Raw genomic sequence first — 16,293 nt, 5'->3', positions numbered from 1 at the left:
CGGAGTTTTGCAATGTTCCTGAGGTGGTAAAAAGAGGTTTTGCACAGGTGTTTGATGTGGGTGTCAAAGGTCAGATGGCTGTCAAATCTTACACCCAGATAATCTGTTTCTGCAGGCATTTGCTGGATTTTCTCTATTGTTTTTTACTGTTTGTTTGCTGTAGGGGACCTTTCTGGACGTACATTTTTATTAAAATGACTGAAGCACGAGAAAAGCTACAGACAAACAGACACATTTAACGTATTTACAAGCGGAAAAGGCTTGTTCCAAAATGAGGATGAATCCCGTGTTAATTTTCACCCACAGGAGAACAACGCAACCCTGGTTATACTGAGGAGGATGTTGTTATTACAAACCGCAATTGACATATCCTACTAATTGTGCCTTTTTTTTGGAGAAAACTGATTGGCTCATTGTCACAACAAAATGATATTGTTGAGTTAAGTAGATCTTTAAAATATCTTATTTTTCTACTTACGCTGCGGAGCTCTAAGAACAGAGGGTGTTGTATGCTGCATACACTGGAAAACCAGGTGACAAATGTGTAATTTGAGATATTGGGCTGACTTTGATATGTTTTGTGCCATTTAATTTTTCTAATTTACAACTAATGGAAACAATAATGTTGGTTCTAATCCAATCCAGTGAAGCTAATTATAACACACATCAAATAGTTTGTGGTTTATATGGGGGATAAGATGTGGGGGAAACAGTCTTGTAAACAAGCCTCATCTCCATTAGTATTTGCCTGTCTGTGTGTATCCATGTCCTTGGTTTCGGAGGGTTGGAGACAGGGCCGCGTCTGGCCAACTTGTGGCCCCACGCAAAGTTATGTGATGAGGCCCTCGGTGTCGCGAGCGTCGACCGGGGCGTGCTACTCGTGTGAACTGTGAAACTGCGGCGAAACTGTGGCGTGCTTACACTAATTGCGCCGCATTTGCGCTTCAGATGAGGCCCCCTCCGCAAGATGAGGCCCCCTCCGCGAGGTGAGGCCAACTCCGCGAGGTGAGGGCCCCTCCGCGAGGTGAGGCCCCACGCAGTCTGCGTGATCTGCGTGTAGGGAGGGGCAGGCCTGGTTGGAGAGGATCTGTGCACTTAATGAATGCGTTGGATGCTGGCTACGTATGAGCGCGTTGGTTGGACCATCTCATGGATGTGAGATGAGTCTGCCTGGAGTCAGAGGTGGTCAAATGGTCTGGAGCTTTTCCACAGATGCTGTCACACCGGGAGAGAATAAGACCTCATGAAGTTGTCCAAAGATTACAAAGAGCGGCTGGAGCAACAGACAGTCCTTTGTCCTGCGGTAGAGGCATTCCTCACACGCTGTGGTATTCACTGTGAATACGTACTAATGTTTGTTTCCAAATGTTTTTTCCATAGTGGTTTATTGTGGGATTAAAAACGAGCATGATGACACTGAGAGATCTCAATGTGAACCGTCTGGTAAAAATGTCTAACTGCAGCTGGAAGCCACTCTTGAACCAAATTACAACTCAAGGTGGAGAGGTCAGCAGAGGAATTTCATTGTTGGTTCGTCTTGTTTTGTTTAAGGGGTGATGGGGGCTTCTTTGAAAAGTGACAATAAGTTTACTCTCACCTTTTCCCCAAAACTCCCAAACATTTTCCCAAAAAAATGGGATCCATCATATCTTTGTATGCCTGGAAGGAAGGAAAAAAAGGGAAAGGGCGCAGGGCAAGACTGATCTTGGTAGATTGTGAGGTGTTTATGGTTTCTGACCCACAGTTGCACGCCTTCCTCTGTAATTAGCGGCAGTTAATGAAAGAGCAGAGATGAGTGGCTAGCAGCGGCGGGCTTGCTGCGGGGAAAGTGAAAAGTATCCGCTGACTCCCCCAGGCTCGATGTAAACATACATCTCACATCAATGCTGGCTTAACCCCTGCTGTTCCTGCTGCTCCTGCTGCTCCGAGAAACTAAGGACTGCTGACAGTGGAACGTGCCGTGAATCAAGTCAGGAGCACATTCAAGCCAACAAACAGCACATATTTTAACTTTCTTGAATCACATTTGTTGCCTTCAGATTTGTTGACAATGTTGAAGACGTATTGGCACATGACAGCTCCATAAGGTCTCAGTATTCTTGATATATTGTACAGTGCTGTGCAGAATATTATAGAAAACTGAAGCCACGGTCCAAGTATTATCTCAGCTCGGCCCGGGACGCAGCCGGCATATCTATTCCAGATGGAGGAACCAGCTCCTCACATTTTTCTGGGTTCTCAGAGACCTTCTTTGTTACACTGACAAAACTTCTGTGCTTTCATTTTGGGAAATGTCATTGCGGATTGTGTTTGATATGAACTATTTTCTATTAATGGCATGTCTATCATGCATCGAGCCTGCGACTGTCTTTTGTTCACTGGTGTTTGTGTCTTCTTTCCCACAGTGCTCATACTTTGGTGATGATTCAACATATTTTGGCTCTGAAAATATTCAAAGTTAAGATCTTGCAGCGAAGAAGACAAAGCTGTCAGGCCAGCAGCTGGATGCTGCGCAGTGTTCAGAGATGTTCACCCATTCCAGGCTTGGTTTGACGTTGCAGTCACAAAGATTTGGAATAACAACCATCTTCATTCTGCACACCTGTACTGTATCTGTGCTTTAACTCTTTGAGAAGAAAAGAGGTCCACGAGGCCCTCAGGGTCTTCTGGCTAATGTAGCTTTAAAAATAACATGAATAGCAAGGAATCCTATTAATCATAATAGTAGTGCATGGTCATAAAGCATTCAGGAAGTTGAACTAACTTGTGGTATAAATTCCTACATGCATCTAAAAAGCTTTAACAGAAGACAAAAAATAACTGTGAAACTAGACCTTAAATTCATTCCAGGTTTTAAAAAGGTTGTATACCAACTATTATACTGTTCTACCATTAAACACACACACACACACACACACACACACACATACATACATACATACATACATATACATATATATACATATATATATGCAGCATGAGGTGGCAGTCTTGATGCGTTTCACAGACAGACACAGCCCCCTCCCCAGGCCTTTATGACGCGGCAGACTGGGCTGATATCCAGAGGTGTGCTTTCCCCATCAGGCCGTCTGCCTTCACACCAGGCCAGACAGGAACACAGCCGTAATGGAACAGACCAACACCAGCAGGTAGCCTAAAACACACTCTGGACTCTGGTGTGGAATGTATGCCCCCAAGTTTTATTCAGTAATTCACTGAAGCTGAACTATAAAAGAGTAGCAAGAAGTGTGTACTTCAGATAGAACTTTCCTAAAAACATGTCGGTACGGTAACTTCACAATCAACCTTTGAGTCATAAAAGATTTCGCTCTAGGTTAGGGAAATGCACTAAACTGCTCCCAAGTTCTCCAATCAGCTAAGGGGAATAGTGACAATATTCAATACAATATTATAAATAACAACAAGTAATAAAGGATACAGGACTTCAACATTGTATCCTGAATGTTTGGTCCACTTATTACTTATTTATTGTTTTTATATCTCATTATTTCAATGCAAAGGACTGCCAACCCTCACGCATTGACGATGCTGAAGTTGGCTTCCGATTCAGAGCATCCGATTCGGCAGTTAAGGGGAAAGTTAAGGGACATTTAATTTACAGCGCTGAGCGAACAATCCTCCGTGTTTGAACCTCTTAAATCGCTGCATAGCCGATTTATTTGGACTGGATTATCCCAGAGAGTCCAAAGATTCTTTATAACACAGTTTGAGATTTGTGAAACCTTTATTCTATTTGTGAAAATACAAACACAGGTGGAAGGCTGAGGTTGCTGAAGCAGGCCAGGATCAGAATCAGAGAGTGAACCTCCCAGCTGGGCAAGCCTTTATGCCTTCTTGTATAAATAGAATTAAGGTTTCACAAATCTGAAACTGTGAGTCAAAGGAGAGTGATTTTTAAAATATCCATAAAGAAAAAGAAAATCCGTGTACAGTTCTGTTTCATATGGGTGTTGAGAGATGTATCCATAGATCTCTTAATGTTCCTCTCAAAGTGCACCAGATTGATGAATTTAAAGGTGGGGTAGGTAAGTTTGAGAAACCGGCTCGAGATACACTTTTTGTTATATTCCATGGAATGCTCTTAACATCCCGATAGCAATGAATATCTCAAGTGCTTTGACAAAAGATCCATAAAAAAAATGTCATCTGTGGAAGCCGTGGCGCTGTAAAAAGCACGACCAATCATTTTAGCCGGTCCGCCTAAAGTAACTGGATGGCTTACCTGCCTGTCAGCCTTCCATCTGTGCACAAACTTATCTCATGCCCTCATTGGTCATGTGCGCGTCTGTGTGTGTTGGAGGAACTGTAAGGAAGTGGCAGATTTTTTCTGGTTGTGTATTTTCAAATTTTAGTGCACTCGAGCTGGTTTCTCCAAAATTACCTACCCCACCTTTAACTTCAATATTTTAATAAAAATCTTCCCGGGGGAGCATGCCCCCGGACCCCCTTAGAGGAGGTGAGGTCCACCATAACACTGTACACATGAATGTTTCTTTTTTCAGTTCACCAAAAAAAAAGTCTCAAAGGTTGGCAGCCCTGGCATATATTTATGTTAATGTGTGTTTGTGAAGTTTTAATTATCTTTCAGGCGTCTTGGCTGTAAATCAGAAACAACTAAGAGGGATTTAACTCGGGGAGGAAGAGACACCCGCACTCTTGAGCGCACTTTTCTTCTTATCTCTACCTCTCATGTTCAGCCAAAATATCATCAATTTAGATTATTCCTGCCTCAAGAAACATCAAATGATTTCAACATGTCTCCACGGGTCAAACAACATTTAAAGAGCTTTAAAAGTGTGAACGATCCATCAGTGACTGATGAAAGCAGAGATTGTTCTCTGACTTGTTTGGGCCTAAAGACTGACGGAAGATTAGACTGCAGCAGGTTTGATCAGTCCTCAGTGCAGCTGTAATCAGAGAGCTCTGCCGATGACCTGTTCAACTTCAAGCACAGCAGAGGAAGTAGATAAAACTGCTCAATGTGTGGCAAGTACATCACCTCAAGTACTGTTCCTATGAGTGGTACTTGATTTGAGTATTTTCTTTTCAGGGTAATATTGTACTTTTCATTCTACTTCATTTTCTACTTAACTTTTCTGATTCAGAGCAATAACACAAAATATCAATCCATATAGTTATATCGATATGGCTTAATTCCCAAGAGTGCAAATGCCGGTGCTCTACTTTTCCCAACATATTCTCAACCACGAAAACATAACATATATTCACTTTGGGAAGCACTTCTCATTACAAACAAATACCTTTTCAATAATGAGAAATGTGTGTGAAGGGGTTTTGATTAAAAAAAAAATCAATAAACCAACAGAGCTGCAGGCGGTCATCAGAAGGCAAGTAAACTCTTGCAAAAAGAGCACTAGAATCTGCCCTGATACAGGTCACCTAGTGGAAGGGTGTTTCGTTCATTATTATTCAAGCTACATTTATATTTGTCTCAAAATGCCTGTAAATATCAAAGTTTCTGGCTGGCAATATCTGCTGTTAGGGGTTGCATTAGGTCAGGAAAGAGTAGTGTCCTGGGTGATCAGTTCTCCACTTCTCTTATGTCCTGAAGATACCCCCTGATTAGCCGAGAAGGAAAATGCACCAAGCTGCTGTCAATGTTTGATCAGCAGCCAGTCACACAACAGAAACATCCTCCGGTCAACTTAATGGTGATATTCAGCTACAATTACATTTTATTATGCTGGGGACAGGAGTGACACTTTTCAAAATCCCATTTTTAGAGAGAGAGAGCATTTAGCTTCAATTGAAAGAAAAAAATCTTCCCGGGGGTGCATGCCCCCGGACCCCCCTAGAGGATGTTAGGTCATCACAAATAAAACAGGTTCACATGGATAGGATACTAGATAAGTGTGCGCACTCATTATATACATTTTTCTTGGATTTGTTAACACTATAGTCCCTAATATATTTGTAGAAAGGCAGGAAATGGAATTAAATTGAGAAAATGTTTCATTGCGGTGGACCCCCTGTTTTGTGTCCCCCCCGCTTCTCAAACCAAAGTTACACCCTTGGGGCTAACCCATACAGTGGTGGGGCTCAAGTCAGTATTTGCAATGTAATTACATACACGCCCCCTTGACAGTGAAACGCCACGCGTGAGGTTTAGATTATTTCCCTGTCTCAATCCAAATTGAACTGTATGAAATAAAAAGGCAGATTTGTCTTGTAGTAAATAAAAAGGGCGACCTGGAGCCAATACTGCAATTTCCCCACAGGTGAAAGAGTTGACCTGCTGAAAACACAGACACAGGGGGTCTGGGTGGATTCTCCCCCAGGAGATTTTTTGAAATACTAACATAAAACACACATTCTGGTACTCTCTTGAGAAGAAAAATAAATAAATATATTACTACCCGACATATTTTAAAAAAAAAATGAATGCCATTTTAGTTTTTTGTTACTTTGTTCTGAAAGCTGAACCTGCTGCTCCTCACTGAAGAGAGTAGAGGCTGTGTGAATTACATTGTGGATAAGGGTAGATAGCCCCCATTGTTCTGTGTGTCAAAATGAAAGACAGCCCACACACCTATCAATCATCAAACTGTGGGGTCTTATTTCATTACGTGTTGATTTCTATCAACACGTAATGTATCGATGTATATAGAGATGTACTACAGCAAAAGTATTCTCCGTCGGGACTTCCTGCAACACCACGCCGTTATCTTGATTCTGATTGGCCAGAAGACATTATCAAAGATGTTTTATTGAGAAGACGATCACTACGTGACAAAAGTTTTTTCAAAACCGTTTCTAGTCTTCGGTATTTCCAGACAAGTGGCTACTGAAATCAATCTTACTGCTGTCTGTGCAATTCACTCGGCGCGAGTTGCCGGACTTTATTTTGCTTACTTTAACATCATTTTTCATGGTGGGGCTAAGGTGGGGCTAGCCATTACTTGGTATGGCTGTAGCCTACCCCAGCCATCCCCTGGCGCCGCCACTGCTGCCACCTTAAATGAATTGTATATCCCTTACTGTTTTGTATTCTTAAATACTGTTGCTTATCGCTGCTGGTTGACCTCTGCTCCCCGTCTTTGGTGTCTATTTTAGCACTTTGATGCATTCAAAGATTAGGTACATTCTTGCAAAAAGTCCCATGAATAATGCAAACTGTATTCATTAAGTTTAATATTAATTTATTCTAGCTCTTTAAAAAAAAAAGCCAGAGACATCAGGTGCAAATTTCCCGTTCGGCTAGCTCCTGCAACTAATGTAAATAAATGAGTAGACAGCCTTTGCAAAATAAACCAATTAAGAAAGCAAAGTGAAAACGCTCTAAATCCTGTTTGAAACTGAAGCAATTCTATTTCTTTATTCATTTGGAGTGCAGCTTGTTGGGCCTCAGGGAGCAAAGGCCAATTAGGCTGTTTGAAAAGTGTGTTGGGGAGGTGAGAGAGAGCTGCATCTGCCGCACAGCATGCGCCTGCATATTTCTGTGGGGCACCTGGGACTGATCACAGCTCAGCTCAGTGGACCAGAGGCTATCGGCCATCCTGATCTATCCGAGGGCCGGATCAATACATGAGACTGCTGAGCTGTTTGCAGTCAGATCAATAGAGCGGTGAGAATACAAACAATGTGTATAAGACTTTAATTGAGTCTAAGAGATGAACTGAAAATCAACAGGCAGACTAAAATAAATGAGAATCAAACACAGAGGTAAGAGCTTCTATGAGGATCAGTTTGAATAATAACCATGACTTACAGTATAATTGTGTGATAGTTCATTCAGAAAGCATGCAATGTCACTTCAAACTTGTGTGATTAAAAAGGAAAAGCACTCTGAAGTTACCAAAGAAACAACATTCGGTGGAACATGGCTACCATCTGGTGGCCAACAAGGGAGCTGCACCCACATCACCTTGCATAAAGGTACCCTATTATACTGTTTTTCATCAATATATAATAGGTCTCAGATATACAAAACATGTCTCTGAAGTGTTTGGCTCCAAACACCAAACGGATCATTGTAGCATTACCCATAATCCCCTCTGTTTCAGCCCTGTTTCAAAAGTGCTGATTCTCTGTCTGTTACTTTAGATGAAAATAAGGAGCCACTCCCCACGCCCCTCTGAGAGATATTTGGTTAAAAATAACTCAATGGTGCTCTAGGAGGCGATTCAGGTGATAAGGTGTGGGGGGGGGGGTTACCTTGGTTGGTGATTGGCTAATGGTTGCACAAGACAAATAATCGTTATGACATCATAAAGTGACCAAAATCTGATCAGCTCATTTTCAGACAGGTTTTTATAGAAATCAGGACAAAAAGAGAGAGAATCATTTTTCCTGAAACCTTCAGAATCTCATTACACAGAGAGGACACATGTTTACGTATAAAAGACATGAAAAGGTGCATTTTGCAATATATCAGGTTCACTGTCAGCAGTTGCACCTTCAAAATAAAACCCCTAAATTATGTTTCACAGTTGTAGGTATGAGATAGTTGTAAAGCCTTATTAGTGTGAATGCTGTTCAACAGCTTAGTTTAAGGATTGACTATGTAAATATCAGGATTTGCCCTATCATCACATGAATGGATGATGCATGCAATTAAATAACTAATCAACTAAGCAGTTAGCTTATAAAGTTAAATAATTGTATAGGCCATATTATTATAAGTATAATACTATGTTTCAGTTTCTTTGCTGGTCCGACAAAGAAAAATACATGTCAGTACATGACCTTGGGCTCTCAGAACCTACATCTATATTTCATAGAGTAAACAAGTAATTCATTATTTAAAAATGACCAACAGATTCATAAATAACTAAAGTCATTATTAGTTACAGCAATAGTTGAACATCTGCAGGGATACTAGACAAAGTAGGTACATCTGTGCTGTTTGTGTTGGGGCCATCTTATTCAAAGGTCCCATGTCATGGCCATTTCTACTGATCATAATTCCATTGTTGAGGTCTACTAGAATAGATTTATATTGTGCAATTTTCCAAACTCACATTGGTTTCTCATACAGCATCTCTGTATAGTATGTGTCGTGGCTTCCTTCCTTGTTTTTCCACCAAGCCACTAGACGCCTTAAACAGACAGTTCTAACTCGTTTCTCTCCTTAAATTACGACAGTTTGAAGTGTTGCTTGGCCTCCGATGGTTTAGAAGATGTTGCGATGTATTTGCTCAAAATAAAATAACAAACTTTTGCACATGCAACAAAGAAAAATAGGCCTTTACAATATTCAAAATAAATAGGCAAAACTCAAATAAAACAACACAACTTAGGTATTCTTTCTTTCTTGATAATGCTTATCTTCACAACTTAAAGGGTACTTGTACGGTTTGTATGTACGGTTACGAGTACGGTTCAAAACTGTTCCTCGACGGAGTCTCTCAACAGGTTGCCCATCACTGTGGCGTTAGCACAGCGCATGGCCGTATCTACCATTGAGGTCACCGAGGTCCGGACCTCGGTAATATTTTCCGAGCTGTGTATAACAAAACTTGTGAAATAATTGCACTCAACGGGGTTCTTTGTAGTACTTCCATTTACTGACCATTGGGGCGCTGCATAACAACGTAGCCTCGATTAAAGCAAACAGAAGAAGACGACATGTATCAACAAACCTCCGCAGCCCGGACTTGTATCGGAGCAGCGGAGGAGTGATGAAGTATCTAGAGATCTGAGTCCAGCGGGCTGCTTGTGTTTCTGTTCATCAGGACATCATATGACCAGCAGATCCAGTGTGAACGCTCTACGTTAGTCAGTGGACGTCCGACAACATGCACACTAACTTATATTGCAGCTATAGGCTATACTTTGGTTTAAATTGCGTGAATAAACTAGCTAGAGAGCTAAAGTTAATTACGTTCATCCAATGTCAGAAGGATTACCTTTTAACAAACGTTGTAATGCTTTTCTTCATTTCAATTTGAGTAAAACATTGAAGATATAACATGGTATTGTTTTATTTTTACACTGACTCAGATATAATGAAAAGACTACGTCAGTCGAAGCTCAGCTTTGGTAAGGAAGAGACAGAACAGGCAGAGAGAAAGAGAGAGAGAGAGAAAGTGATGGAAGTCAGGGAGGAACTGGAGTCACACAAAATAATGTAGGCTTAATAAGCCCATCTATTTATTTATCTATCTATTTATCTATCTATGTATCTATAACAATAGTCTTCATTTACAATAGGCATAATTTTAAAACATACATATATTGCAGTTATGATGTCATAATAACATACAATTGTATAAAACACAATTTGCTTACATCTTTGTTCTCTTTTGAGAATCAAACAAAACAGATTTAAATTAAAAAAGAATGCAAACAAACAAGTGAAATGAACTAAATTGCTGAATTGCTTTTGATTCACTGGCAGGAGCGCCAAGTGAGGAGGAGCAAAAAGTGAACAACGAGGGAGAGATTGAACAAAAAGAAAGAGTAGAGGACAGAGAGAGTAATGAACAGGAAGAAGACAGAGACTAAAGAAGATGGAAGAGAGGCTGCAGGTTATGGAAAGGAGAGAGACATGGGAAATGAATGCTGACAATGTGTTGTGATCATTTTAGCCTCTTCTGTATGTCCAGATCATTAATAGTAACAATCAACTGATTCTTATTACACTTTAAAATAATTGATGCTGACATTGTCAGCCCACTGACATGGTTTGAAATCAATATATTATCCAATGTGTGACCCCCCACAGGACTTAAAAAGCACCTAACTAGATCATGAAAATCCCAAAAATCTCGGGGGGTATCCCCCGAACCCCCCTAGCATGTTTGGACCTCGGTATATAGGAAATCCTGGATACGGCCCTGAGCACAGGCACCGTGGGAATAGGCTACATGCACAGTCACTTCCGCATTCTACTCATAGCGGCCGATTCATTTCCTGTTTGAAAATGATGACCTTCTACACCCGCTGCCTACAAGAGCTTCCGAAATTAAAAATGTCAGATGTTCATCGGATTTGCCGGACGACTAAAGCCCCAGCCAGCAAACTCGATAAAGGCTTCAAATAATATGCTGCGTCATATATACACAACTATGAAGGTAAGAAGGTAACCGGTACTAACCAGCTAGCTTATGCTCCGGGTTACGCTAACATTAGCTGTCAAAAGCTAGGTAACGCCAGAGCCCTATAGTATAACTACTATTATTATTATTATACTACTACTATAGTAGACTACTATAGGGCTCTGGGTAACGCTATGTACTGTTTCTGGTGTTAATTCTTTAAAACATTAGCCATTTTGCTAACAAATACTATCGTTTAATAGCCTTATAGCCTAGCCAAGGTTATCTTGTTGTTAGCCACACTGCATAATGGTATCAGCTTTTGTAAAGCAATGTTGCCATAGATGTGTTGACGTGAGTATAGATCTAACGCTGTTGCTCTGTTTTTCTTCATTCAGTGTCCAATAAAGACAGGCTGACAGGGCAGGTCAGAGTGAGAGCCTTGTGCTACAGGTCAATGCGGAAGAGCGAGACAGCACACAGTTTGAGTGTAGGCAGGCAGCATTGACACTGTTCCCCCCTGTTTATTGAGTTTCAGTTCAGTTAAACATTAGTTTACCTTAAGGGAATCTCAACAGTGTCCTACTTCTCCCTGCTTTATCACAGCTGATTGGTCAGATATTATTACATTGATTATGGATGTGTAAGTTTGGGGGTTCAAATATATAGTCAAAACTGCTTTAATACAATTTTCAAGGCATCTTAGTTTCCAAAGAAAGTTCATTGTGGTATTGTAGGGTAAGAGGGTAACACTAAGCATTCAGGAATACATGCTTCTTCTAGGATAATGGGTCAGTAAAAATAACCAATAATTCTACTCATAATAACCTCCTGGCTCATAGTAACAAGTGAGGTTACTAATCACTAGTATTTCTTCTCTCTTTTTTAGATAACGCTTCGTGATTCATCACCAGTGGTGCACACGCACAACCAGTGCTCCTGTGTTGCAGGAACTGTTTTGTGCAATCACACAGTAGCATTGCTGTTCCAAACAGCACACTACACTGAACTGAACATGCCAGTTGTGCCACCTGTGCATAGCTGTACTGAATCGGAACAGCAATGGCACAAGCCGCGAACAATGGTAATTTCAATGAGGTTCAAATACTTGTAATCTTTCACAGAGTTTTTGTTTTAAAGTGACTCAACGAACAGTAATTGTCTTTTCCTTAAGGGTGTGAAGCCAGGGCCCATCAACTCCATGGTCTTCACCAAGCCTGTACCAAATAGGATGGTGCAGACTGGAGTAAGGTAATTTTAGCTGGAAAATTGTGTTTCCTGTGTTTTTAAAATTCATAATTTTGGTGCTGTATTCCTAACCTTATTGTCACATTAATGTGCTATATTGTCTTTGCCATTCTTTGTAGGAGTGGATTCTACAGAGGCATGGTGGGGCCATTACCAGATCCCTGCCTGTTCAGAGTTACGGAGGCATACTCAGCATTCAGCATTGAAGACAGGCCGCTTGTGACCACAATGAACATGAGACCTGACAAGCCCCTTGTGGAAAGTGCCTTCGGGATTGTGCAGGAGGGCAGTGTTCTGTCCTATCAGATGCCTGCTTTGATGTCTCGGTACACCACGCTTCACACTGACACACCACCAACACCCCACTTGCCCATAGAGGGGTATGTGATCTTGCCATGTGATTTACCGCTGGTGTGCTCAGAAGAGGAGCAACTACATATGAACAGCTTATCTGTTGATTTGGAAATGTCTCACAAAATTGAGGAGGCTACCCGTGAGCAAAGCTCTAGCTCAGAGTGGCATCTGCTCCGCAAACCCAGGGTTACTGCCTCTAGGTTAAGAGAGATTTGTCACGTCAGAGATGAGAGCTCTGCTAACTCTCTTGCAGAGCGAATACTCAAAGGTACAAGGCAGACTGCAGAAATGAGGAGAGGTGCCGAGATGCAGCCCACAGTAGCAGCTGAATACAGTAGACTGGCAAATGTGAACTACTCCCCTTGTGGCCTTGTCATTCACCCCTCTACGCCCTGGCTTTGTGCCTCCCCTGATGGAGTTGTTTTTGACCCAACAGAATATCCCCAATTTGGCCTTGTTGAATTCAAATGTCCCAATGTCCCAAATTATGTCGACTGCAAATATGTGCAGATGGAATGTGGCTCCCCTAAGCTCAAGAAAAGCCATGCCTATTACTGGCAAGTACAGGGTCAACTTCTTGTATCTGGGATGCAGTGGTGTGATTTTGTAGTGTGGGCACAAGAGGACTACCTGGTGCAAAGAATATACACAGATCCAGAAGTGCAAAGAGCAATCAGAGAAAAAGTAGACTTTTTTTTTTTTTTACACATACATGCCGAAGTACCTGTCATTAAAAAAGTAGTGGGCACTGTAGCCATTGTTAACTCTGTAAGCAGTTAGCTGCTAGACCCTGGCTCAGCCATCATTGTTTTTAGGAGGCAATCCCTCAATCATGTGTTCTGAATGACAACAAAATGTGATTTCAATATTTTGTTTTTGATATATATTGTTTGTCACATTTCATATATGTAAATAAATATACAATTGTATTTAAAAAGACAATAAAGTGAAGTGATTTGTGTAATGAATAGTAAATCAGTGCATTTGTAAGAAATCAACGCATTGTAATTTTCTATTTACCATTTATTCAAACAAAACACTAGCGTGTGTCAGGCAACACGGGATTACGGTGTGCTCACCCAGCTTAATCACAGCTACCTGCACAGGTGTCATCATCTTGTCTTATTTCACCCATTTCTTGACCAGTGCTTTGTTCTGATAGTTTGACAGCATACATGCTACTGCAAACAGTTGGTTGATGTTGTAGGCATGGGACAGGAGGATGATACCATCAAAAAGTTTGTTCTCTTTTATCCTCCTGATGACACGCTCCACATGAACCCTCAGTCTGGCAATGGCCTGTGTCTCCCTCACCTGATAGGCTGGCATTTGCTTCTGCTTTGACAGAAAAGGTGGGCAGTACACCTTGCATTTGCAGCAATCGCTGATCGGGAAGCCCTTATCTACCATCACTGCCATGTTTTCAGTCAACAACGCAGCTATTCCAGATTGTTTGAAAATCTCCTTGTCGCTGACAGAACCACCATACAGACTGGAAACAAATGTCACTGCGCCATGTGGGGCTATGCCAACCAGGGCTTTCATGGTGCAGTGAGATTTGTATGTAGAATACATTTCACTTTGGAGGAGTGAGGATGGTGTTTGACACCTCAGCTCTGTGCAATCCAGGATCACCTGTGTGTCTGGGAAATCTTTGAATGCCTCTGGGAGGTGGGCTTGAACTTCTGCAGGTGTAAGCCAGATGCACTGTGACCCCAATAAAGTTGTAAGAAAACTCGTCCATGTTGCAATGATGCGGCTCACAGTGGACTGGTGTACGTTGAAGCGGTTTGCAAGGTCCCTCTCTTTCAAACCCACCGACAGGAAGCAGAGAAAAAGGAAGAACTCATCAATTGGCTGAAGCAGCTGTCTCTGGAAGATAAACAAAAAAAGGGTACTATATTAATGTCATGAGTGTAGCACACCATGGGAAAAACATTAAGTTGTTTTAGTTCTCTGATGTATTCAAAAAGGATTGAGTACTATAGCCTTTTAGCCTACACGAAAGCAATGAAATGTTGGAGAAACATTTTCCCTTCAGTTTGTGTTTAGATTGTGTGTTAAAAGAAACGTAGCCTACCGTTGATGGACGTGCATGTGTAACCACTTCTTCATTCCTCTTGGCAGCTGATATCGCTCTTGTAACACGAACCATTTTATAAATGGAAGGCTCAATCAAAAACCAGAAGGCCATCAGGTGGTTATAGCTCGGGAATCTGTACACAAAAGACACATGTCAGTCATTAATTGACTCGTTAACTGTAACACATGGGCTAATGCTTTCCTCTTGTTTGCTATAATACATTACAATTCAAATAGACTGATTAAGAAGGCACTTGGTGCAGGTATAGTAATATACAGCAGTAACATGTAACAACTACATTAAAGCAGCAGTAATAATAATCTAAAACATACAGGGAACATTTTACACAGAATGACTACTTTTACTCTTCATTCTTAAGTGTGCAACTGGGAGAAACGCAGTGGATATTGACATGTACTTTTACTTTGGTAAGGTTTTGAAGATTTCCACTTGTAGTAAAGTATTATCAGTATGTTGTTAGTATTAGTATGTTTTACTCCACCACATTTAGTTAACCTTCATAGTTTCTAGTTACTTATGAAAACACATGATTTAGGATTCTACATGTTCAGTTCAGGAGTATTTTCAAACCATAGTATTTGTACTTATACTTCAGTTAAGTTGAGTAGCCTACTTATTCCAACACTGCATGCAAATAGTCAGCAGTCAAACGGCAGGTAAACAGGATTCTTTATAAGCTAACCCATCTCAAAAACTTGGATAGAATTTAGCCAAAACATTACCTGGTATAGAATCGGATGTTGTCGTCGGAGCCAGCAAACCGCTGTAAGCAAAACTCTCGCTGGACTCTTAACTCCTGCAGTTGCTTCTGCAGATCCTCCAATGTTTTGGAGTGGTCTTCTGTAGCTTGAGAGGACATGTCCAGTGAAGCTGGTTCAGGGGTTGAGCAGTAATCATGGTCACGGACATCGATGTGCTCTTCCTGCTCCTCCCGAGAGACTGGTTCAGTGGGCCGCTCCCTTCTCTCCCAAACACTAGCCCGCGGTGTTTGAGCAGTGAAGTGATTCCACTCAAACAGAGTTGGGACAGCACCTTTCACAAGCCTCCTACGGCCATCAAGGGTTTTTGGCTCTATTAGTTGATCCGTAGCGAAGTGACGACTGCAGACCTTGGAGTGAGAGGAGATTGTAAAGTTATCGCGTCGTATTTTAACCAGCCACTGTCTTCGCAGCTCGAGTTCGGTCGGAAAGCCATGGAAACTTAGGACGCCGTTGAATTTAGCTGACGCCGTACAAAGTGGGACACAGCAGTGCTCGTAGTTCTTTACTTGTCTTTGCAAATGCTCCGTTTTGAAAATCTTCCGACGACTCATATTTAAACCACAGATTTAAACAGTAAAACATTTGTGGACGCTCAGCTACGCAGACCAGAAGCAACCCGGAAGCGTCCGAGCAGTATAACGGCTAAGGCGGAAGTACGTCTCAGACCCTAGTGCATGTAGCCTATTAAAGTCAGATCCACTCGTGTCTTAGACGTGAAATCGCTCTCAGCTGGTGAGAGAAACCCTGGCTTGATTTACCGAGTTGATAACCAGCGTCGTAGGACCGTGTTAGCGATGCCATGATC

The 16,293-nt window shown here is 41.5% G+C and overlaps 2 protein-coding genes across 4 annotated transcripts; one reads left to right on the top strand and one right to left on the bottom strand.

The window, feature by feature from the left end:
* The first annotated feature begins 11,471 nt into the window (after positions 1-11,471).
* On the top strand, positions 11,472-13,560 carry LOC117561404. 3 transcript variants are annotated; one of them, XM_034238799.1, is made up of 3 exons: positions 11,472-12,105; positions 12,196-12,267; positions 12,389-13,560. In XM_034238799.1, the coding sequence occupies exon 3, from the start codon at positions 12,408-12,410 to the stop codon at positions 13,401-13,403; it is 996 nt and encodes a 331-aa protein (XP_034094690.1). In that variant the 5' UTR covers positions 11,472-12,105; positions 12,196-12,267; positions 12,389-12,407; the 3' UTR covers positions 13,404-13,560. The 3 variants fall into 3 exon arrangements, with proteins under 3 accessions (XP_034094690.1, XP_034094689.1, XP_034094691.1); XM_034238798.1 differs by having other exon boundaries at positions 12,196-12,272; XM_034238800.1 differs by having other exon boundaries at positions 11,472-12,267.
* Positions 13,561-13,628: 68 nt separating this feature from the next.
* LOC117561403 lies at positions 13,629-16,054 on the bottom strand. Its single transcript, XM_034238797.1, has 3 exons — positions 15,450-16,054; positions 14,704-14,839; positions 13,629-14,495 (listed from the first exon to the last, which is right to left on the bottom strand). The coding sequence occupies exons 1-3, from the start codon at positions 16,037-16,039 to the stop codon at positions 13,746-13,748; spliced, it is 1,476 nt and encodes a 491-aa protein (XP_034094688.1). The 5' UTR covers positions 16,040-16,054; the 3' UTR covers positions 13,629-13,745.
* Positions 16,055-16,293: the final 239 nt, after the last annotated feature.

The sequence above is a fragment of the Gymnodraco acuticeps genome, unplaced genomic scaffold, assembly GCF_902827175.1.
Source record: "Gymnodraco acuticeps unplaced genomic scaffold, fGymAcu1.1, whole genome shotgun sequence".
NCBI classification, from domain to species: domain Eukaryota; kingdom Metazoa; phylum Chordata; class Actinopteri; order Perciformes; family Bathydraconidae; genus Gymnodraco; species Gymnodraco acuticeps.
The sequence above is the reverse complement of the archived record's forward strand: the minus strand, read 5'-3'. Positions and strand labels throughout refer to the sequence as shown.